Here is a 24,873-nt window from a genome sequence, read left to right on the forward strand (position 1 = left end):
ATATAATGTCACTAAGCAACGACCTGATTCAAGAGGAAATTGCGTTGAGCGTACCACAAACCTGTCCCCTCCCTCTACCTACCGACCGGAGTAATTCAGCGGGGGGGAAATATAATCTCCACGCTCGTACCGAGTCACCTTCGGTATTGTACCTGCGCGTAATTTTTACCTGCAATTTCGTCGTCGCTCCGGCAGCAAATTGCTGGGCGAATGGCACAGACGCCGAAAATCTGGCGAGAGCGATGGCACGGAGACGGGGCGGCTCGCAACACCTTCGGCTATATTCAAGCCAGTGAAGCGACGTGACTTGGTTCAATCAATATTAATTCTGTTAGCAGATCGTGGAACCCTAGCCCGCGGGGAGGTACGGTGGAACTTTAAGGTCGGAGACTGAACACCGTAGTGTTGAGAGTGGAGAGTGAAGTGGATGGCCCCAGCGGGGTTATGGGCGAAGAACCTGTAGGAGACGAGGTGAAGGTTCTATTGTCCGTAATAGGGTTGAATTTGATTACAAGGGCGAAGGGACGCGACCGGCGCTACAAAATATTTGAATGTTTACACGCACGGTTGTCGGGAATTCCTCCGTAGATTGGGAATCGCCATGGACAACCCGTGGGAATGAAACAATGCGCGTCGAAATTCGAACTACGACATTCGCGACCGATATGAAAATCGGCGCCAGTTATATGCGATCGACGGACTTCGCGTCCATTCGTCTTCGTCAGACCCGGTGAGCAACGGTTCCGATCATTTTTATCTCTCCTCGATCATCCTCTCCATTCGACCATCGAGAGATCAAAGCTGCGGGTCGCGTTGTACACTTGGCTTAATCATAAGTGGTACAATTAGATATTACGCGATGAGATTCAGGTTGGCACAAAATATCCCCAGGCGAAATTTAAAGCAGTGGTGATACGAACGTAAAATCCTCCTAGGGATATTCTGTGCCAACCTAAATCTCATCGCGTAATGTTCAACTACACCACTTACTATTGAACCGAATGTACACCGAACGTGTTCATCAGTGAAATATGTAAACACGACGCTATCTGATTTAGGTTCTCGCAAAATATCCCTAGTCGAATTTACAGCAGTGGTGGGGGGGATCGCATCGACCGGCCACGATCTGTTATGATCCACGGCGTGTTTACCGAAAATATTAGAATCTATCGGTCGATAATATCGTAGAAACCACGACCGATGTTGTTATTTTGATCAGAGAAATGATACGGTGAATTAAATAGGATAGGATGATATCCGTCGATGACAGAGTAAACACTTGCCGTTGATGCATTCGAAATGAGTGTTGTAAGAAAAGGACAATAAACGAGACGCATTAAGGATAATAATTGCATGCTAACTTCTAACTGCTAACTCCGTCAGACTGCCAACGCGTCTCGTTTATAGTTAAATCATCGTTGAATGGCTGTGTCAGTTTCGTGAGGTTAACACGTCGTGGATCATAACAGATCGTGGCCGGTCGATGCGATCCCCCCCACCTCTGCTGTGGCGCTGCTGTAAATTCGACTAGGGATCTTTTGCGAGAACCTAAATCAGATAGCGTCGTGTTTACATATTTCACCTATGAACACGGTCGGTGTACATGCGATCCGTGAAGAAAAATTTGTTCAATCATTCGATACCGTCCATATAATTGCGACGGAAGCAGACTGAGAAAATGAAGTTTTCACTATCGTTTGATGAGGGCATACGAACGACGCTTAATTGAACAATATTTCGCTGGATGGCAAAGTCGATGCCTCGATTGGATGGGAAAATTGCAACCTCTGTAGTCGGAGCCAACAATAAACTTCGTACTACCCACTGAGGAACTTTCGCTTCAAAGAAACATGCTCCAGCGTCGCTTCTATTCCGTCTCAGTGACGAGAAGAGAAAATAGAATCTTCGCCCGGCACGCACTTGCAGTTTACGTAATGCTCGGTTGAGTCCCGAGCCGTGATCATCGCATGAACGTGAGCCGTTCAACGTCGGCCGTCCACTTCGACCCCCTCTCGTCAGGATCAACTTCAGTCTCCGTATTACAAATGAGACGTGTGTGCGAGAATGCGTAGCGTTACGCTCGCGTGCTTACGATCGCTGTCCACCCGGACTAACGCGATTTCAGCTTGGAACTCTGAGCTTTTAGATTCCACGAGTAAACTTTATGCGGAATCAACGTTTACCCGAAGGCGGAATATTTAACGTTCACTGTCCCGAGAGATTCCCACCTCAACATTGAGTACCGAAAAGAAGTAATTCGGAAGAATTCTGGGGATGCTGCCATAAGGGCGTATCCGAAAATATGGACAAAAAAAAAATTATTTTCAGGTTAGGATACGCCCTTCCGGCCGGCGTGTCGACGTGATTGCGTCCAATTCGCGCTTTGAGTGCGAAAATAATAATAATAATTAAAAAAACAACCATTCGACGAATTTCAGGAAAAACTGTTTCGCGCGTCGTTTTTCATCTTCACATTACGTGTGACTTTGATTGGTTCTCTCGCTTACTCTGGTAGCAAGACATTGCCGTTATTTATCGTAGGAAAGTGCAAAAACTTAGGGGTACGTCCTTAGGATCCTTAGCCCTTGATACAAAACGTCAGCTTGTTTCGTGTTTTCGGAATGTTGATAAAATTCTGGTCACAACATTTGAAAGTCTGAAGATAAAAAAATGAAACGTGTTCTAGGTTAGGTTCAATTTTTGTTTCAGTCGAAAAAAAAGACGACGACGTTGAATAAATATGTCGCTGACTTTTGTGTCGCTGAATTTTGTGATGCTGAATAACAATCGATAGTCATTGGAATCACGGAGGTGCAGGTGTCCAATGAAAAAAGGGTTGTTTCAACGTCGCCTAATCGCACGGTGGCACCGATAGGCGTCCCACGTTAGTTCATTGTTCTAACGCAGAGGAGCGTTGGTTGTACCAAATATTTCCCCGATACCAAGAGGGACCCGAGGTGGACTCTGGCGCTTTGATTATCCACACGCGTAACGGACACCCGAGGGACCCGATTAATTTCTACAAACTAATTAATCGGAGAACCGGACTATCAGGGAAAGCCGTACGATAACTGGATATCGTACGGTGGCATCTACTCGCTCCTCCAAAGTACCGGTTGAACCCGGATACTCCAGAGGTGCACGTCAACCGAATTCACCAACACTATTTCACTCCGCGGGCACACAGAGACCATCGCCTATCGAGGACAGTCCATTTAATTACGTTCTCTCGTGAATGGCGGCGTATCCCGCGGAAAACTTGACTTGTTTCGAAAGATTTCCTCTAGGGAGGCTCTTCATCATAGAAAAATTGCCACGGGCTGGACGGAACGTGTCCGAAGGGTAACGAAGCCAGACGAAGCGATCGGAAAAAAAAGGAAAGGCAAAAATAGCGTTGCCGCTCGACGTATTTTCGTCGACGCCACGATGAGTTATACCGTTTCGCTCGTTTTTTTTTTTTTTTTTTTTTTTTTTTTCTCAATTGTCGACATTTTACCGATGTCGAGTAACAAAACCTGAGCACGGATTAGAGGATTATCGAGTAAGTAGAATGGAACACGCCCTCCATTATCCACCTAATTATAAACACGAATGTTCGTACCGTCCAAGTAATTACCAGCGGATTGTCTACAGCTACAAATGCTGCGAACAATGGGGGTTTGCATGTACTACCAAACCACATCCAACCATCGGGTAGCTTGAAGAATTTATACACACTTCTATTTAAATTGTAATTAACAATGTTTAACCGCATCGGGTGTATGCACATATAAACGCAGTTTCGAGCAATTAAAACGTGCTACCCAAAACAGTTTCCTTCTCCTCTTGAATGAGAATTGTATGAAATTACAGTTTCTCCGCACTTACTCGCCGAAACTCTGCCCTTTCGCCTCTAATTTATGACCAGATTATGAATAATTTAAGGCTCACTCCGAACGTAAGGTAACTTCGCACGTGAATACAGCGAATAATCGAGAAAGCGGATCCACCAATTACGATGCACGTACATCGGAGAGATCGCATCATTTTTCGTCGCACCAAAGGGGCAAGGGGGGGGGGGGGGTGGAGGGTGGAGGTTCGGTTTCGACGTGGAATATCGTCGATTGGAAGAGAGCGGGCGGTAGCTGAGGTTATGTCAGCCAATCAAGGATGACAACAGCGAGTGCTGATGAGAGAGTAGTTAATCCAAGATATCCCCGGAGGGTTTACTTGGAACCCTCTACCCGCTGCTCTCTCTCGTTCCCGCGTTGTATCCCGGCGGGTTCTTTATTCTCGCTGAACAACCCCGTACCACCCCGTTCGTCTCGCCCTCTCGTATCCGCGAGAGCGTCTCTCCTCTTTTCTCTCTTCTCACCGGCGAGGCAACTGTATCTTCCTCACCTGATCGATATTCTATTGTATTGTTGCGCTCGAGCATCCTGTCATGCCTCCGTAGTTCACGAGTACCCGGCGAACCCTATTTCGCGATACACGGGGTAAAAGGCAGCACACGTACCCCGTTATATGAATTCAACGTGTGTAACAATGTTACGCGACCGTTTCGCTACTTGACACAATACGCTCTTTGCTACGGAGTGAAATACGGAGATCGGTTTAGAAATTTCTTCTTTTTCCTTTTTTTCTCTTTTTTTGTTTTTTGTTTTTTGTTTTCCTCAACCAACGGCGTTAATTGTTCTCAATTCATTACCCGCAGTTTTATAAATAGCGCGAAAGGCTACCGTTGTTCCCCGGAGACCTTAGAATTTCCCGTTCGTTGGTTGGTCGGATTTCGAACACACCAGTCATGGCCCCGGAGTCTAGACTAGTCATCGGTGTACCGAGTCTACGCGGTAGACGGGGAACTTCCATAGTTTTGAATAACCAACGGGCACAGAAACCCACCTCGATGGTCGGAAACCCTACCGACGACTCGTTCAGGTGTTCCATAAATGCATGGGGAGCATATTTTACCCGACCCGGAGGAGATGGCCCGAGAATCTTTCGCTCGTTAATTTTCTCTCCATGACGAACGCCTCCCCCCCCCCCCCCCCCCCATCGCCCGCCGGATAAAGTTTTCCTACCGTATTGAATATCGAAAGCAACCGGCGTGTACCTTGGCGTAGAAAATTTTCAGTCACCCTCGCGCTCGGTAAAAAATTAAAACAAAAATGACAAAAAAACGAAAAAACAAAAAACAAAAAAAACGCGATCGCTCGACGAGAAAAAAAAATCAAAACAAAAACGGAGGGTGCGGATTTTTATCCAACGTGTTTGCACTGCACCCGTATAAAACAAAAGCGCTGTACATACATCATGTTTTTTGGCAATCATAGGAGCAGGTTTTCGTGCCTCCATTTTTAGGGGCTGAGTGAGTTGTTGTTTTCTTTTTTTCGTTTTTCCGTTTTTATCCTTTCACGAAGGACGGTTGATTTTTTGCAGAAAATTTGGCAACGCCAACCGCCCTCCGAACGAACCTCCGAAACTCGGGGTGTCTGAAGTGGAACTCTCTCTCGCGCGCTGGAGGGGGGGGGGGGGGGGGGAAAGGAGAAAAAAAATATCGCAACGGATAACGTCGGGTGCATCGCGGATTTCCCCATATCTCGCCTACCGGGTCTATTTCACGTGTTTACGGCAGTCGTCACGACTCTCGGTCCATCGGCGAGTAACGGCCCCGCAGAAGGGCGGGCGGGCGGGCGAAAGCGGGGAAGAATAAAGAGGCGCGCGCGGCGAGGAAGCCGCAAGCCAGTCGCTCGGAAAGTACCCGTAAATTTCGATTAGCGTGAAACGGGTTGTCGGCTGAAGTCCCGCGCTCTTACCGCCGCCGTGAAGTGAGATGTATACGCCGGGAAGTTCGGAGGTGATGATGGAAATTGTCCCAGAATTACCGGAGGTACTCGAAGGACTCCGGAGCGCCACCCGCCTCGCCGCCCCGTACGTGCGCCTGATCGGGATAAATTCCTCGAGACGTTCGCACGCCGCCGATACAGCCGAGAGATGGTGTTGGATAATTGAACACTCCGCGGCTCGATGGGGTGTGAAAAATATCGTCGGAATCTATTAATAATTCGTCGGGAGGTACGAAAATTCCCCGCCGGAGTGTCCGCGTCAGACGTATACGTGTAGGAAAATATCGTCGGAGGGAAAAGGGCGCGTGCGAGTCGAAGATTTTTTGACCCACCACGTTGATTGCGCCACCCGTGGGGACGAAATCGGAGATTTTTCTCGCCGATCAAGCAAACGGAGGAATTTCCTTAAACGAATCGGGAGATACTGAAACCCTGGGACTTGGGGGCGTTCAGACTTCGGTCTAGCATGAAGTTGAGGTTGATTGCCGAGGCCCCCTGGAAAAAATATATGTGCTGGGAGGAACGTGATAAGTCGCGGTGAAGCTGGGGGAGGGGAGGGGGGGGGGGGGGGGTGAGAGAGCTCGAATTCCGCGAACATTACAATCCATTTACTATGAGAGTTTCGTGATATTACGAATCGACAAATCGATCAAGAAACGCGCGAGATATAGAGATAGATAGGGAGAGAGAGAGAATATACGAATACAGAGATGGAAATGGAGACGGAAATGGAGACGGAGCAGAAGACGGCTGAAATTGCCAGTCACAGTCTACGAGGTACGAAGGGATTAACTCTCGGAGGAATGCGCTGCGAGGGCCGCATCATATATATATATATATATACACCACCACTTTGTACATCTACTTTACGTTTGTTCGATCGATTTCACGTGCCATTTTCGATAGGCAAAACTGCGCCGACCCGCTCGCTCGCTCGCTGGTACAACCGCCACCCCTCGTTCCGATACACGACCACTTTTATTCCTACGGATCGACCGCGAACGGAGCAACTTGCGTTTCTTTAGTCAAACTAGTTTCGCAAAAGCATCGATCCGCGAGCGTACCCGATGCCGACGACGCGCATGAAAAGGGGTACGGAAAATAGTCACCGTGTATAAATGATCACCCGTCCATTAATAAATATACTTTTATGCCATCGGCGCACATCCCGCGCAACGAGAGCCGAGCGTAAATAACGGAAGAATGATGATCACCGGCATATGCGAACGCAACCCCCCCCCCTCCTTCTCGTCGTCGTCGAGCGGCACGGAGTGTGGATTGGAATAGCGGCGTTGAGTTTCCATTCGAAGCGGAACAAATGACGGGTACGACCTATCGGTGGCGCCCTGGGTTTTGTCGAGCCGCAGCAAATGCATTTTTTCTTTTCTCCTCGTTTCTGTTTGCCTTCTTTTCTTTTTTTTTTTTCTCTTGTTTTTCACATCTTTGTTTTTTTTGTTTTTTTTTTAACACAATGATTGGCGCGGAACAATGTACGACTAATCCGCGAACTAGGTATTGTGAAATATCGCGAGCAGAAACTCGACTTCTCGACGCACGGATCGCGAGAACCGAATACATTTTAATTCGGAGTCGAAGGATGTCTTCATTGACGCGTTTCTTTTTTTTTTTCTTTTCTTTTCTTTTTTTTCTTTTCTTTCCTTCTTCTTTTTGCCATTTTTTTCCATTTCTTGTTGACTCTGTCGGAGTCTGCGGAGCACTTTTTCCCTCGAGAACTTTATATACATTTATTCAATAATCATTTCAAGTAATTGAATATCGTTACGGCTACGGGTTTCGTTTAATTCCCCCGATTTGCGATTCCGATTCCACCCGTTAGAAATACATATCTCTGTCGAAGAATGACGATTCGCGCGCGAGGAGAAATATTATGAAGAGAGAAAAAAAAAAAAACGAAAAAGAAAAAAGAAAACAACGCTTCTCCACGTTAGACGAACAAACGAGTCGACAAACATCGCTGTTAACCTACACCACCTAACCTCAACTTTGAAAAAAGTAAAAACGGAAACACCTGACCTAACCTTCTTATTCGATGCGATAGCCATTGTTCACTCTTCGCGTTCTCTTCCATTATTTTTTCAGACACTATTTTTCGGTTCCTTCCGCGAATGGAAATAGCATACGTTAAATTCGGCCAATTATGTCCGCGTACGGCAGCGGCTCGGTGAGACGCGGAGGCGGCGGACGGCATATTCGAACGAAAAGGCACCGCTGAGCGGGGGTTGCTTGGTAACCCGCGGGGCTTGGAAACGTGTCGCAAGGTATACCGAGCGTACGACCTAGGCTTTAGCACGAGCCCCCTGCTAATCCAATATATCTGAGTGTTGGTCTGATGTTGATGCTGTCCGTGCCAAGGTACGGCGTACGGCGTACGGCGGTACGGCGTAACGTGGCACAAGTAGAACGCGCTTCTGTAATTAATCACTGCTCAGTGCTTGAATACGGAACACCGCCCAATGGGATTCGGAGCTGGACCCGAACCTGCGGGGATCCGCAGGATCTGGAGCCGCACGTCGACCCGGTCGGACCGGGGCTGAATACAGAGAGAACGCGGAGGGTACGGACTGGACGGGACACACGATTGCCCCGATATCCGATATTTGTAAACGTGCCGGGCAAACGACGAATTATGATTATGTGGGCGTACGTTGTTGAATGACTTTTGTAACGTCGCGTCCATTCGGATAGAACTGACCACGGAAACACCACCCTGCACCCCAATTCAGAGCCGAATTTCGGCTGGCTAACCTAAAAATGCAAGGAAACTGCGTTGTTTTCCGCGTCGTTTCAGTAGCGTTTTTTCATTCTACATAAAAAAAACAGTCGACATTTCAAAAAAGTTCACATGTTTTACCATGGAGTACGAAAAAGCTCGTTCTGAAAACTTCAGACTTAATAAAGAAGACAACAAAAATCGAAATTCGAATTCCGGACGAAGTAGCAATCTGAAGTCACTTCCTGATTGCAGGTGCGTTCGAAACTTGCGATCGTCCGAGACTCGTCTAGAAGGATATCAAAACTTAATTTGTGGGACTCTCACGTCCTTCGATATAATTAAAAAATCTGAAAGCCAAAAATCGAATTAGGATTGATTGCTCCATTTCGATGGATATTAACCATAGATAGTGGGAGAAAAATGGTCGAAATATCGAGTTACGAATCGACACCTGGAATTTGCGAAGTGAGAGGAGAGTCTGTTTCGGGTATACCGCTTTGGTTTATCTTAGCTGGCTAATTACGAACCGCATCCGAACAAGAAAGCGAGTCAAGAGTTTTCCCTCTGTTCGGGCTTGTGAATGAAGGAAGCTGCGGAGCTGAAATAGAAATGTTTGGGGTGAAAGGATGAGTTTTGTTGAGAGATGGAGAACGGGGAAAAGGTGAAGGGCTTTTCGGCAGTAAGATTTCAGGATAGAAATGGTAATGAACAGATGTTTTTTTTTTTTTTTTTGTCCAACGTGGCCATAGACACTGTTCGAAATCCAACTCCACTTGTCGAAGAGTATCTTGTTCCTAGCCTAACGACGTGACCTCAGCTGCCGATCAAGGACGACCTCTGTCAACGAATATCATCTGTTTCTGATATCACAGTGGCACGGTAATGACTATCCTGCGAAAAAAAAAAAAAAAAATACTGCAAATAACGGGGGAAAATGTGAGAGAATGGACAAGTCTATTTCGATCATTTCGCTACGCGAAGATGGATCCGTCAAAGGAGTTGTTTGTAGGACCGTAAGGGTCGTGCGAAAGCCAGGAAGAAAAAACAGATGTCGGAGTCAGTTAAACGTGTCAGCGACAACACTTGAAACGAGATATTCCGACCAAAGAATAGGGCCGGTAACCGAGTAGGAGGCTGAACCGAGTCGCGAAATCTATTTCTCGTCACCGGCTCGATACATCAACGCGCGAGATTCGTCGGCAAAGTGCAGAGTCCGTCCACCGTTTCGAAAAAGCTTCGAGCGACCGGATGATGCGAGGGAAAACAAAAAAAAAACAAAAAAAAAAAGAAACCGCTAAAAAGCGGAATGAATCACGTCGGCGAACTACGTGCACCGGCCGCCAACTCCCATTCGTTAGAATAATCCTTGCAGTATGAGAAGCGTAATCATTAAACCGATCCTCCCGTCGCATTAATTTCGATAACCCGATAGCTGCGGAAAACGCATTTCTGTCAATCCGTTAAATTTATGTAACATAATCCGTGGCGCGGGGCGTTGTAACGCCGTCCGATAAATCCCAGCGATATCGAACCAGACGTTCACCCTGCTATGATGTATAATTATCCCGACCGTAGCGCGAGTCCGTCGTCGCCCGATGAATACGGTGTGAAAAAAATTTGTTTCAGGACGAGGCGTGATACTGGACAGTCAGGGGCCGGTATTGGTGGCAGAGCCGAGATCGACGATAGAATTCGCGAACGACAGCGGCACGATGATGCACTGTTCGGCACACGGGAGTCCGGCGCCTCGTGTGGATTGGCTGATGGGTGACGGGGCGCCGGTGCTACCGATACCGAATATCCGCGAAATGTTGAGGAACGGCTCCATGTACTTCCTGCCGTTCAGCGCCGAAAGTTATCGCCACGACGTACACTCGGCTGTTTACAGATGTCAAGCCTCAAACAGCGTCGGTCGAGTCCTAGGCCGAGAGATCAGCGTCCGGGCTGGTGAGTGCGATACCTTGTCATCCTCCTACCGAAACGTCGGAGTCTGAAACGCCGATTGCTCTCGATGATATTCCGAGTTTTTTTCTCTCTCTATTTTCCACCTTTGCTTTCAGTTGTGAGGCAAAAGTACGAAGTCCAAGTGCGCGACACCTACGTCCTGGCCGGAAACACAGGTGTCCTCAGGTGCGAGATACCGACCTTCGTCAAGGAGTACGTGGCCGTCACCTCGTGGGTCCAGGACTCGGCGTTCAACATTTACCCGGAGCCAAAAAATGGTTAGTATTATCGCCCCGTTAGAGTCGATCGGCGACTCGGGACTCGACTATGAGTCCGATCGGCAGCGTCCGCGGGAGAAGAGGTTGGGGGATTTTGGTTCGGTACCGCGATAACCTCGTCATTCCGATAGGTCGAGGCGAGGCTGAATCGATTAACGACGCCATCTTGACGTTGGCGGGTGTGTGACGTGTCGTGCGCGACCGTGAATTCGGCAAAAAAATATTTCACGTCGATCGTTGGAGCTGCCGGTGAGAGAAAAATGAGAGACGCCTGGCGCGCGTTCGTTACGTTCGGCAACGGGGATTCGAACGAAGCGGTTCCCGTCCAGGCCTCTCGTTGTTCGCTCCACTTCTCCCGCAACTCCTAACAGATATGTACCCTAGCGATGCACGGATTGTGGAAATTGCTTTCGCTCTCATAATCGCCGGCCTTCCGGCTGTCTCTCGAACCATTAAGACGTACTTTGGACTACACCCGGACCACCTGTGCCGGTAATTTAGTCGGACCATTAAGTAGCGTAGGGTCGCCCTCCCTCGACGCCGTTGCGCTCCTAACTTCACGCCGAAGATTGTTATCGCGTACGGCCGCAACAAAGCGACACCGGGCGACGGCGTTCGCCGGCTCGAACGCGACGACGTTCATCACCCGGCGCTGAAAATATCCGAACGCTTTTTCGGACGAGATAACGACGAGCTTGTACATTTTCGCGAAAAATTTTTGTTTCACGGTCCAGGAGTGCGCGCGGTGCCCCTCTCGGCACTCGGAGCCGGTAGCGCTGTTCCCCAGCAGACGGAATTGGATTCCGACTACGTTCCGAGTCAATATCGCAGTTAATTAGTGGCTGAGAGGGCAATTCGAATGCGTGCACCGCGGAAATGTTTTCCGCAGTGGAAGAGAAGAGGAGAGGAGAGAAGAGGAGAGGGGAAGGAGAGGGAGCTTACGGTTCAAGAGTGTGGAAATCTAGGTCTACGTTGCTCGCGGCTGCTCAACACGGAGTAGTGTATTAATGCTGGAAGGGTCCGTTAGCTCCGGAATACAGCTGCTCTCCATCCCTCTTGGGGTGGTGTTTTGTTCGCGTTCCGTTCTAGCGCTCCATCTTTCTTGTTTCGCCATCTCTCTCGCTCTCTGTCTCTCTCTCTCTCTCTCTATCCGGCGTTGAAACAAGAGAGGCCAGGCGAGAGTTCGCTCGTCTCCGTCTTCGGGGTGCAGGCTCCTTCAAGCGCGTTTGTTTTTCGGGTGTAATTCCACGTTCGCGGATCTTCGCTTACAAGGGTTGAAAGAGACGAGGAGCGATTATTCCCCCTCCGGCCGCTCATCCTCGAAATACCGAGCGCTGGATCGGTATCGTCGTAACATTCAATCGACGACCTTCAAACACCCGCTAGAAGTCCCCCGTACCGCGATAAGGAGTTCGAAAGTTTTCGTGAGTGTCGCCAAAAGTTTCTCACTTCTCATTATCGCGGCCAGCGATCCGACGCGATAGAGCGTCGATGAAAAGAAAACGCCGTTAACGAAGGTATCGAGGATGCGAAGGGGTCCGATCGATGGACGCCTACCGCCCCCTCGAGAGGCTCACGGTTGATAAATTTTCGTACCATCGAACCCGTCGGCGCGTTCAGAATCCTTCTTTCGGTTGGTACTTGGTGTGGGGGGGGGGGGGGGGGCCCTTCCATTCGTTCGTCGGCGGAGACTATTGAGACGAGAAGGAACACAGTCGGTGGAAGCCTTTAATCTCGCTCGTTACAAAAGAGTTGTGAAAAGCGGCGCGGAAACCGCGCCTTTCGTCCGCTTAATACCGCGTCGAACCGTTCGCGATACCGTCGAGAGAAGAAAACTTTCCGCACTCTGGAAGCGTCGCGGAACTCCTTTGTCACTGTCTCTGGTCCCGGCATCAAATGTTGGCGAAGTTTCGATCGACCCGTCCGCGCATCTCCGCCCTTCGCGCTACCCTACCCCTTTACCGCGTTATACGGCAGAACCTGTTCAAACATCGGGTACTAAACTCCCAATGTAAATCCGAACTGGCTAGCCAGCCGCCGGTGTTCGACTGTCCACCATTATCGCGTACGAACTACCAACCTCACCTCCGCACACTCGCTTTCGAGCGCCCCCCCAACCTCCTCCGGTTCCAACGCCCGCTTAGTCGGCCGCTCGGTTCGCCGAACTGCGTATTGTCATTATCGTCATCGAGCAGCAGCTACTGGTCTATCTCTTGAACGAGTACGGCGAACGGGGAGATTCGGCTCTGGTTTCGTTTCATCTCCGTTTCTACGCTGTCGGGGTTTTCGCGGTAGAGCGTAGGCCGCGTCTTTCGGATCGGCTTTCGTTATCGGAGCGATTAAAGTTGCGAGTAAATAAGGTTAAAGCCGAACGCTGGCTACGGGGGATCCATAACTTGTGGTAATATTGCTCACGACGTCATTTTTTTCGCGTCAATGATCTGAGTGGGTTTTTGAAAAGTCGAGAGCCCCAGTAAGGTTGAGTATAGCGCTATACCTCGCGTTTCAATCCTCGTGTACGAGACGCGTAATTCTGACAAGCGGAAATATTAAAATGAAAAAACGAAAAAGAAAAAAAATGACGACGGTCAAGTTTCTCTAGTACCGGGAGAAAACGATCGAGAATTACTCCTCTCTCTCTGGATGGGGTGTTTCGCAACCACGCGATTTTTTTTTTTTTTTGTCAATTTTCGTACCAGGGTAAAACATAAAAAACGAATCAAAGCGTTAAAGCCGTAGATAAATTCGGAAGAAAATTTTTTGTTCGAGCGAATAATAAAAAGTAAAAAGTACAACAACGCAGCGTTACGCGGTTTTCTTGATTTATCGAAGCTAGTTAGCCGGCGATATTTTTACTCGGACGTTTCGCTCCGGACTAAAGCAAGAAAGAGAAAAAAAAAAAAAAAAGAAGAAAAAGTCCAATCTGGAAGTTGTATACAATATTTAAAACGCGGATAGCACGGCGATTTAACCGGGTATTTTCCCAACACCTCGGTACACGGGGAACCGCGGAACCCTTTTTTTTTGTTTTTTTATTTTTTTTTCTTCTGTTGTATTATCAACGAAACCGCGTTGAATAGGGAGGTTCGTAATATCTGTAAGCACCCCGATGCGACCGAGTCGGCGGTATTGCGATGCGGAATTCTTTGAAAGCGTTCATCCAGCAGCAGCGGAGGGGGGGGGGGGCGGTGGGGGGGGGGGGGAGGTACGCGCCACGGCGATATCCAGCGATATTCCCACTTAATTTTAAAAGTCGGAATTTTATAGTCATATAACTTTTCAAGGCTCCGTTTATAAATGGGCGAGGTTACGTGCGGCCGGTTATACTATTTCGGCGTATATTTTCATCCGTAAATTCGATTATGCGCGATACACAACCAACTTTTCTACGGGAGCCTGACAAATTGGTTTTGAATTCCCGTATACCATGAGTAATACCGTCAATACCGCGTACCAACACACACACACACACGCACACACACACACACACACACACACACACACACACACGGCGAACTTGCATGCGGAGCCGCCTGAGCTGGTATCGATAGAAAGTGTGGAATTATCGGCATATTGGATTTCATATATTACTTTATACATTTGCCGTACACGAGCGTGCAACCCGAGCTGAATTTGAAACAAGGCAATAAAATGGCCGTGCGGAAAACCGATGCGTTCTCTGGCTCGAAAAAAAAATAAGTAGAGAAAAATTAGAGGGGATTCGAAAATAATTTCAGGGAAAAATCTTGCCCAGCGTCAATTGATTAGCGTTCAAACTTTCGGATGGGGAAAAATAATTCGGGAACAGAAGATGAAATTTATCGTTGCAAAACTCAGGGAGCGCGGCTTCCATCGTGGAAATTCCGAGCGTTCAAAATTTTCGTTATCTCGTTAAAGTTCAATTTCTAGAGCCTGTCGGGGTTGATGGATGAGATAGTGGGAGCCTCACGTCTGAACGGATATATATATATATATATATATACTTGAGTTGAAAATCGTATTCGTCAAGTGAGCAAATTACGCCGAACTGTCGGACTCGTTTTGCAGGTTATACACGGTATGAATGTTGAAACAACGGGTTGGGTTAGGTTGAAAAATACAGCCGAACGGTGAATCAATTTCGTCGGTCGTCGGTCTATGAAAAGATTAGGAGTTCCTTACGTGGATCCGATGAGAAAAATGAACCCGAGCCAAAGATTTCGGAGGTTAGGAATAAATCCACACGCGATTCATCAGAGTTTCGCGAAGTTGGTTAAACGACGTCGAGCCTTAACCCGACAGCCTCGAAAGGAGCCTAAGATTCTCGCGAAAAAGAAGTTCTTCCCTTTCCCCCGTACTCGCACCCTTCCCCCCTTCACCTTTATTCCCCCGACCGACTCTCGCCTCAATCCCAACCTCCGGCTCATCGACAAAGCGTGAAACCTGTCGAATGTTCGCCGTAATACCGACCCTTATCCGACTTTCTATCGCTTCTCCCACACACGTTTATACCCACATTTCCGAAAATACCTGTGAGCCAAGGGGGACGAAAAGTATGGTAGATCGATCGAGTTGGAGAATCTGAGTAATGACCGTCTTTATCATCTTATTTTCAGACGGAAAATATCACATGCTGCCGACCGGAGAGTTGCTCATATTTTCCGTGAGCACCGCCGACGCCCATTCGAGTTACCGATGCCGGACGGTCCACCACGTGACAGGCGACACCGTCGAAAGTTCGTCGTACGCCCGTCTGGTGGTTACCGGTGAGTCTAACGATAAGAGTTAGGTTAGGTACGTATCCCGAAAGCTTTTTTAATCAGAGGAAGAAGAAATCCAGGAATTACGAGCCTCGGAACTCGAGCAATAAACTGCATTCGGTTCCTTTCGAGGATCTTTGTGGTCCGTTAGGGGGCGTAAAAAAAAAAAAAGAAAAGAGTCGATAAAAAGGGACGGGACGTGCGAAGCGATAATAACCGGTCCCGAATCGCGTTCCTCCCTCCCGCGGAGGGCGAATAAGACAACGAATCGAGGGGGAGGTTTGCGTATTAGCGCAAAATGAATCCTCGCCCCGCTCCAGGGATTCTTCCTTCTCTTTTTTTTTCTCTTTTTTTTCGTGTTTTTTTTTATTGTCACTGCCGCTATTCCCCTTTCAATAAAACCTCCGAGGCTAATCGCCGGGCCAGCTGATCGCCCCGGCGATCGATAAGTTCCTCGCCGTTCGTTTTTCTCGCTTCGCGTTTCCAGCGTTCGTTCATTTTCCATGCAATAAGGAGGCAAACAAAGGGAAATATTGTCGAACACGGGGGGGGGTAACGGGGAACAGCGGAGTCGTCGAAGGTGGGGGGGGGGGGGGGGGGGGGGATAGCGGCGGTGGTATCTGTGGGTTACGAGCGGTGGATAGTCGGTACTCCTCCGAGTCCTTTCCCCCCGTTGGAAAGAGTCGGAGAAGCCAGGCCGCGTTGGATAATGGAGAATGAAGGTATGGGAAGAGAAAAATGACACCGTCGGGAAAACAACGAGGCACTGATGGAGGCGGACGGACGGAGTTTTCTCGCCGTCGGATACCCGGCGTTACCTTCCCAACATCACGTTCCTCTTTGCGCCTTCCGACAGCAGGTTACGTGTATCGGTTAACGGATGTTTCCCATAAACTAGGCTTCCTCCACCGCCACCACCTCCCACCCCCGTAACCCTCGCCCTTCCCGCTCTCACGGCAAATTATTTTATTACATTCTCCACCTAGCGCGAATAAAGCGCGCGAATTAACTCTCTTCCTCCTTTTCCCCCCTCCCACTGAGCTTACGAATCTCATTGAGAGTTTGAAATTATCCCGACACGATTATATCCTTCGGATGGCACAAAAGTGACGGAGGATACAGCTTTTTCAGACGGCGTATTCCTTTCCAACGTTCGCCGAAACGAACACTACTCCGATTCGCTCGGCGTGAACGGAAACCGGAGACGACTTTGATCGACGACCGCCGGCTCCGGAATCGGATCTAACCCAGGCGGCGATCCCCGTCCGTAGGCAGAGTCGAGCGGGGCAACTAGTGACCGTAGGGCAACCTCGCGTGAAGCTCGAGCTCCGCAACTTCCTAACTTAATTACCGCCGAGGACGGATACTGTAGGGCGCCGTTGAAAGCACCCGCTGAATAGAGCGGATAACGCGCCGCGGAATCCAGCGAGTTTTCCAGTCGTTACCTTACGTTACGCGTAGCGTTACGGGGAACGTGAGTAACCGGGAAATAGAAGCGAGGGGTAAAATTGAGTGAAACGGGAGAGGCGGGCGAACGCGAGTGGCGTCCGCATATTCCCGGTTTCGCTACAATAACCGCTTATCACGTACCGCGCGCGGTCCACTCTACCGGTTCGCCGTTTCCCACGCGTGTTGTTGTTGTTTCCGTTGCTCTTCGTCCGCCGTTTCTCTCTTTCACTTTTTTTTTCTTTCTTTTTTTTTTGTTTTTTTTCCTCTCTCCTCCTCTTCTTCTTCTTTTTATTTGTTAGTTTTCCCCGGTATCAAGCCGCGTTATTGCGGTCCCGCGTTCGCTGCGTAGAGATTACACCGTTCCCCCTACGGTGTTTTCGTGCCTCCGACGGGCTGGGGCGCCCGTCAACCTTTTCCCGTTGACCGTTCTATCCAACGGTATAACTCGCTTACCGTCGCTGTCCCGCGCCCAATTTTCTTCTCCAATTAAAAATAATCATCCACTCTCTCTCTCTCTCTTTATAGCCCGCGTGCTCTCGAAAACAAAAATATTCAACGCCGCGATACTCCATGTTTTCATAAACAATCCGACGAAACGTCTTCCGTTTTTGCGAGTCATTTTCATTTTCATTTTTTTTTTTTGGGAAAAGTATTTTTTAACGGCGTTGGTAAAATTCAACTCGATTGACGAAATGAATCGGATAATTTGAACAACGCTAAAACTCTGCGATACGGAAATCGTTTTGGACGAATGAAGTTTTTTCATCAAGTCCAAGCGTGATAAGTTGGTCCACTTCGGTTATCGGCCATAAAAACAGCTGACGAGTATTTGGGCGAAAAACGGTGTCAGAAAAGTCTTGTGTTTCGCGTTCTTATCGTTGATATGGTTTTTACTCTTTTGTCGGGGGAAGGAATGTGTCTGACTTGGCTCGCGGTTCGGGTTTGGCTTGGCTTAACGTCGAGATGAAGAAGAAGGAGAAGAAGCAGAAGAAGCAGAAGCATCAGCAGCGGCAGCAGCGACTCTACATCTTTCTTTGTGCATTGCGGATTCCCAGCGTGACGTCGAAAGACGGGAAGAAACAATGCGGACGGTACTCTCATCGTCTGGGATCTTAGCCAACCAAACTGGCCGTGATGAACGTCGAGAGACGGCCGCCGCTGCCGTACACGCGGGGATAGAACAGAGACAGACAGGAAGACCGAAGAGAGTGGGAAGATTTGCTTGCCGCAAGTTTTTTAAAGGCAGAATAGCGGCAAGTCTGCGAACGTGGCGCAGTTCGTGTTTAATCAAGGTTTGAAAAGTGTATCGCGCCGATCGATACTCCCCCCCTCCTACCCGCGTTATCGGTCCGCGTCAGTGTCGGTTCAAAGACACACCAGCCCACGGTCTCGCTGGGCTGCCGCCGTCGCAAGTGGCGAACAGCCCCCGTTCCTAATTGGAGGCAACTTTGCAGCGCGGAGATACCCGGCTGCCTTTTTTCCGCTGTACCCCCAGCCGCACCGCGACGGGGCCCCGTTGAAAACTACCAGCCAAACGCGAAGACCGATTCCCCCCCCCCCCCTCTCGGATTTCGTGACCAACGATAAAATTTTCGCTTCGCCGCTCGATCCCGCTCGCGCGTCTTCCACTCCGCTCTTCGTTTCACCGGCGAACGAACGAACCAACGAATCCCGGCTGCCCCGTGGCGCGGGAAAACGACGGACCGCGAAACGGACGCCTGGCCCGACGGCTCGCTCGCTAACGTTCAACGTTTATCCGTCTGTTGTTTCGCGCGGTTTCGGGTGGCAAAGCTTTTCTTTCGAGCGGTACGTTTCGATATAATCGTCGTACGCGCGCGTTTGCGTCGCGGTTTACCCCGTTAACCTCAAATACTCACCTCAGCAAGGCCTTGCGGCGGACGAGGGTTCCCGACGTCTCGGATTTTCGGCGAATATTCAATATCGTCTTTCGTCGAATCCAAAGGCCACGCAGCCGTTGATCGTTAAGTGGAAAGTGCTGCCGGAAATAAACGGCGCCTTTTATCGACGGATTTTTTTTTTTTCTTGGGGACGCAGAGATCTCGGATAACGATCAAAGGAGACGATGATGGGGTCGAGGACGATGATCCTGTCTCTTAAGAGTGCGGATCGTTTGTCGTGATCGTAACGCGCAATTTCAACGCACCTCCGATACGTCGCTAATAATCACCTGAGACAGCGGATTCCGAAGAAGGTAGAAGATCGCGAACCGTTTTCTATCGCGTCCGCAGCGTCATCTATCTTTCATTTACGGGAAAGTCGAAACTGACGAATAAATGAAAACAGAATGAAGTTTGACGGATGTTCCGTTGACCGTGAAACGGAGCAGTGTGTTCGAAGTCCACGTTGAGAACGAGGGGTGGATTGATTGATTCTCCTCAGGGCGAGGGAATAGGATGTCCACTGAAAAGCACTTTCGAAACTATAAACTTCTCGTCTATCCTCCCCCCCTCCCCTCCCCCCCCCCCCTACTTTCTAATGGCCGAAAATCAACGCTATCTCGAGAACCACTCGCTAACTTCTGGAGCCCAGCGCATCGGCGGGGGAATCCCGGTCCGACGCGAGTCTTCCGAAAGCACGTGGGAGTGTGAGAGAGAGAGAGAGAGAGAGAGAGATGAAGAAAAAAAAAAAAAAAAGAGCCATCTCCCCAAAAACCACTCCGCGGGGAAAGCGAGATAAAGTATGTGCGTATAATACCGACGGCGGTCGTACGTATCTCCCTCGCTATATCCACCCGGAGCTACTCTCGGTAACATTTTTAAAAAGTAAAGCCGTTAATGTTCTCCTCCAAGGCTATCTAAAATTTTTCATTCTTTTTTCCTTCATTCTTTTTTTTTATATACCTTCTTCCTACGAGTGTACGAGGGGCGACTGGGAGGGGGGGGGGGGGGGGGGGGGAGGTATTCCGCGACGCATCGTTGATGCATTTGATCGCGCTCCCTGCAAAAACCGACTAACTGCGTAAGTGCAGCGGCGAATCCGGGCCGATTTTTTGCTCGCGTTTCCTTTTTTTCCCCCCTGAGAAGAACGGGAAGCGAAGAGCCATCCACTTGTCTAGACGGATGGCATTGTTCGGACGGGCGTCAAGAGTTCCGGTTAGCGAAGTCCTACCCCCGAGTATTCATTCTGTCCAGAAATTGTTCCTTCGCTCGGACTATATCCTTCGCGGGTCCCGGTGCTTTCTAAAATCCGCGGACCCGTCGAGAAACGCGTCAACGCGAACGCGAGAGAGAGCTCGGCCGGAAAACCGTTCGGCCGAAAACGACAATCTGCTGGTTTTGAGGTAAAAAATTTTTCCAAAAGATCATCGGCGAGGAATGGAGGGGATACGGTTCTCAGCAGCGGCGGCGGCGGCGGAAAAAAAAAAAAAAAACAAACAAAGGAGAGGAGAGGAAAAGTTTCGAGCGAAACTTTATCAGCTTTGACTTTAAAGGAAGTGACGCAGCGGGTGGGTCAATTTATTAGAAACAGGGGAATGAACGTATAGCCGGGGACAGTTTTTGCGAGTAATTCATCAGCCGATCCATTAGAGCTGAGATAACTTTATCACCGACGGAAAAAAAAAAAAAGGAGGAGATTGAAAAAGGAAGTTTTTGTTCGGCGCGGGTCTGATTATCGAATATAGTAAACCGGTACCGTACTTAATAACGTCGACCGCAATCTCCGACCAGATTATGTCGCATAAAATCCATAGATCGATGGGGGGAGGGGGCTCCACTTTACGGGGTATGAAACGATCGGCGGGGAGGGGGTAAAAAATTTCCGAATTTTCACGGGACGATAAAGCGTAAGGCAATGACTCCGTATTATGTTTTTTATTTTATTTTTATTTTTTTCCGTCCACCTTATTCGTTCGCTTGTTTGTTTTTGCCCCCGTTCCCGCTTTTCGGTCTTTCGTTTGATGACGCGACACAATTTGCAAATGGCGGAGGCTGAAACTGGACCATGTGGAAAACGGACGATGCATTGGCGGAGGCTGAAACTGGACCATGTGGAAAACGGACGATGCATGCAAAGCCCCGGGGATGTACGAGGCGAGTGTGCCCAGGACCGCGATCAATATATCATCAGCTTAAATTACAATAATACGCGAAAACGGGGGCGGTACTGGACTTGCCATATTATGAAGTACCGGGGGGTGAGGAGGGGAAGGGGGGGGGGGATGGGGTGCAAAAAAACACTGGCGCCGGTCCACCGCCGGAGACCATCGCTAACAATTTCGTCCCGATGTATATACTCGCGAATAAACTTCCACCGAGGCCACGGTTGTACGTACAACCCCCGGCGATCCTACCCCGGAAATCGACTCCGGAAGGCTTTTTTTTTTTTTCGAAAAACGCACACCGCCCCCGAACCCCCCGAGTGGGCGATTATAACTTTTTAAAGGGTTGCTCGGTTACGGGGACGTACAAGGACGAAACAATTCCCGATACTCGTCATCGCCTATCGGGGGATAACGAGGATACGGCAGGTGTCCATCGATTTACTCTGAGCTGTGCCGGGAGCGGTGTCGAAACTGATGTCCAGTTGCACGTAGCCCGGTGACGTCAGCAGCGGAGCGATCGAATCGCGTCCCCCCAGTTTCGGGAAGCGACTGGTAATCTGCGGATATCCAAATATGGACGTCATCGTTCGGTAAGGTTAGGTTAGGTTCTCGTTCACGTCTGTGCGACGATGCGGCGCTGACGGTTTTTCCCTCGAATCGGAAAAAAGCGTTTTTTTTTTGATCGGCGTTGGGAGAAAAAAGTTTGAGAAAACGGTCACTTGAATCTTGGGGATGATTAAAGTCGGCGGGGAGCGTAGTGAGCTCGGATTGTTAACTCGAAGGTTTTGTATTCGACGTGGTACACCTCGGTTCACCCCATCCGCGCACAGCGAAGGAGAGAAATTCCATCTGCAAGTCACTCCAAAGGTTAATCTCGTGTAAAGCCTCTCGTGGATCCTTCGCTGAAGAAAAATGCTCTTTGTGCTGGTTTCAAACTTCTGGAATTGCGGCCCCGTGCGGCGTAGGACTCGAACCAAAAGTTTTCCTTCGACTCCGAGGCGGGAGGAGGAGGGGGAATATACTCCCCTACAGAAATATGCTTTTCAAATTCAAAACGTCGGAGCAGCAGCAACATCGTGTGTGATCTGCTCGCCGTCGGTGAACCGGCCCCTTGTTTTCCAGATTTACGCCGGGTCTATTGACATTTTTTTTTCTTCGAACGGAATCTAGAAAACTTGAAAAATATTAGAGGCAAGTAATCCGGTAGGTTGTTAGTTATTTTCTTCAAAATGATATCGCGAAATTCTGACGGATTTTCTTTGAGTTTCATTTGTGATCAAATGTTCCACACTTTTTCCCGCGTTTCTATCGCACGAGGAATCTGGAACGAGTGCATTTTCGAGATTAAGGTTTCCGAGAACATCACGCGTTGTTTAAAGGGGCAACAAATTTCAATTCTCATCAGGTTAATGCTGGCTTACATGCTTCTAGCTTTAGCTTAATCAAGACACGCGTGCACCTTGTGAAGAATCCGTGCGCCTGGGAAATAAGAAAAAATTAAACATCTCGGAAAACCGACTTCAGCAAAAGTGTTCAGTTTTGGCGACTGAAATAACAACCACATCACGCATCGCGACGATACGACGAACAAATTATGAAAATATCTTTCCGAATGTGTGAGTGAAATTTGCTCACTGTTTTTTACCCCCCCTCCTAGTTCATTATTTCCCTGTTCGCCGAAAACGTAATTTTAGGTTGAATTCAGTGGCGTCGTAAAAAAAAATAAAAAGAAAATGACAATGATTTTTTTCACAGCTCTAAACTTTCACAGATTTAGCAATCATTTCTGGAAATGGAAGCATTTCGATTTTTCAACCACCAATCCGATGATCAGCCCCGATGCGTCCGAATAGGACGTTCCGAGCTAGTTTCAGAAAAAATTCATCCCCACTCGTCACTCGCGTGAGCTTTTTTCTGAATCATGGCAATCTGTAGATCGACAGATTCTTCGAAGTAGAAGTTTCAAGCTTCGGATCGATTCTTACCATCACATCCGACCTCGTCCCTCGAAAATTCCTTTCACCGGAATCGAATGGATTTTTGGACACGCTCTTTACCGTCCTTCGGATACACGTGACGGCACATTTGACACGCATACGGCCTGATCGCCACTGATCAAGGGCAAACAATGTCATGTACCGATTGGCGAAGAGCGATGGTCTAACCTTTGTTTCCAATACGTCGGGGATTCCCAGAGTCCAAAATGGAGATTCGGGATTTCTGACCAGCAGAGGGCGCAATTCATACCGAGAAAACCATAAGTTTTGCAATTATTGTTGATTTATTATTGTAATTGAGAAGATCGTCGATTTCTGAGAGCAAACGACTTTATTTTACGCGTTGAATTATTTTGCGAAAGGGAAGCGTTCGTTCCGAATTCTCTTATTCTGGCGGGTCGGCAATATTTCATATCGGAGCGATATGACTACGCGGCGGGGGGTTTGAAGAGTGACAGAGAAAGAGAGAGAGAAAGAGAGAGAGACGAAAAGATAAAACTGCGAATCTACATAAAATAAAACTTTGTCCCATCCTTTTGGAAGCGCGAATATTGTGGATTCGGAACTTTTGTACGAGGTTTCAAAAGCTCAAAGCTGCTTACCAACACCGGCGCGTTCGGTGCAGTGTACCGCTTTTTCTTTTTCTCTTTTTTCCCTCCTTTTTTTCGGCAGATGTCTTTTTAAGAAGCTCTCTAAAGACCCTCCCCCCTCCTCGGAATCGGCGTATTGTCGTGAGTCGATCACTTCGTTTCTGAATTACTACCAAGTATCGTCGTTCACTTTGCGAGGAACACTTGCCGTCGAGAGTCGAGCCTAAATAAATAAGAGCGTCGTCGAAGGCGACAATGTGGCCGCAATCTCGATGTGCCCAAGATTTCAGGGTGGCCGCGATCGATCGACGATCGATTCCCCTCTCGTCCTCCTCATCCGCCATACTTCGCCTCGCACGTGGTCTCGCGAGACGACACTGTTGCTCCCGAACGAATGTCGGTCTCGCGAGACCCGAGGATCCCAAGGACGATGAGAGCCGCTAATTTCGAGTGTCGAAGCTTCCCGATCGCGAGCCGCCCCGCGCCGGGACCAGGTTAGGTTAGGTTCGTCCGTTAGGTAGGACCTTATTCGACACGCTCATTGTCATACGTGTGGGGAAGGAGCGCTTTGAGCTTACCACCATCCAACGCGCAGTCGCCGAACCATTATCATGCAAACCGCATCGCATCCATTAGGATTCCCAAAGAGCAATTAGCGAAAGGTCGCATATCGTGTTACCGGCACATGCGCTCCACTAGGTGCACCATCTCGAGCCACGGTGTCCTCAGATGCGTCGCACGGTCTCCTTTCGTTAACCCTTCGAATCGTTTCCTTTTTTTTTTCCGGCACTGCCACGCCATATGCCGAACACTGGCGCACACCGACGCACGTCCGCAACCGCGGACGGGGTATCCGGAGCAAATGGCGGCTCGCGTGTACCAGGGATGACACCCTTCCCCGCCGTCCCGAATCCCGGTAAATTACACGCCGTATAGGAAGCCCTGGGTCCGGCTGGCCGGGTGACACAGTGTCAAAGGAGGAGGGAGGGAGAAAGGGAGGGAGGGAGGGAAGGGTGGTAATTGCTCGATGCAAACCGGGTGCTCGCAAAGTTCGTCGATTCGGAATCACCTTTTTCAGCGGACGACCGTCGATCCGGAAGTACAAGAGGTTGTAGGAAAAGGTCGCGCTGTCGTAATTTATACCGGTGGAAATTCATCGTCGGTTCAGCGAGAACCGGCAGTGAGGTACGTTTGGACAGAAATCGTTTGGACAGAATTCGTGTCTACAGAGAAAATTTGCCCATGGTTCGTTTG

General features: G+C 49.0%; 1 protein-coding gene and 1 long non-coding RNA gene across 8 annotated transcripts in view; one reads left to right on the forward strand and one right to left on the reverse strand.

Annotated features, from left to right (window-relative positions):
- LOC105684368 (Down syndrome cell adhesion molecule-like protein Dscam2) overlaps window positions 1–24,873 on the forward strand; it is a 72,133-nt gene that overhangs the window by 23,940 nt on the left and 23,320 nt on the right. For all 5 annotated transcript variants that reach the window (XM_048656330.1, XM_048656326.1, XM_048656328.1 and 2 more), the window contains exons 3-5: window positions 10,186–10,506; window positions 10,620–10,781; window positions 15,377–15,526. In XM_048656330.1, the coding sequence (XP_048512287.1) occupies window positions 10,186–10,506; window positions 10,620–10,781; window positions 15,377–15,526 (633 nt within the window). The remainder of the gene's footprint in view (window positions 1–10,185; window positions 10,507–10,619; window positions 10,782–15,376; window positions 15,527–24,873) is intronic.
- The window catches only part of LOC125501161, a 31,508-nt gene that overhangs the window by 1,378 nt on the left and 5,257 nt on the right, over window positions 1–24,873 (reverse strand). The window lies entirely within an intron of this gene.

The sequence above is a fragment of the Athalia rosae genome, chromosome 5 (genome assembly GCF_917208135.1).
Source record: "Athalia rosae chromosome 5, iyAthRosa1.1, whole genome shotgun sequence".
Classification (NCBI taxonomy): domain Eukaryota; kingdom Metazoa; phylum Arthropoda; class Insecta; order Hymenoptera; family Athaliidae; genus Athalia; species Athalia rosae.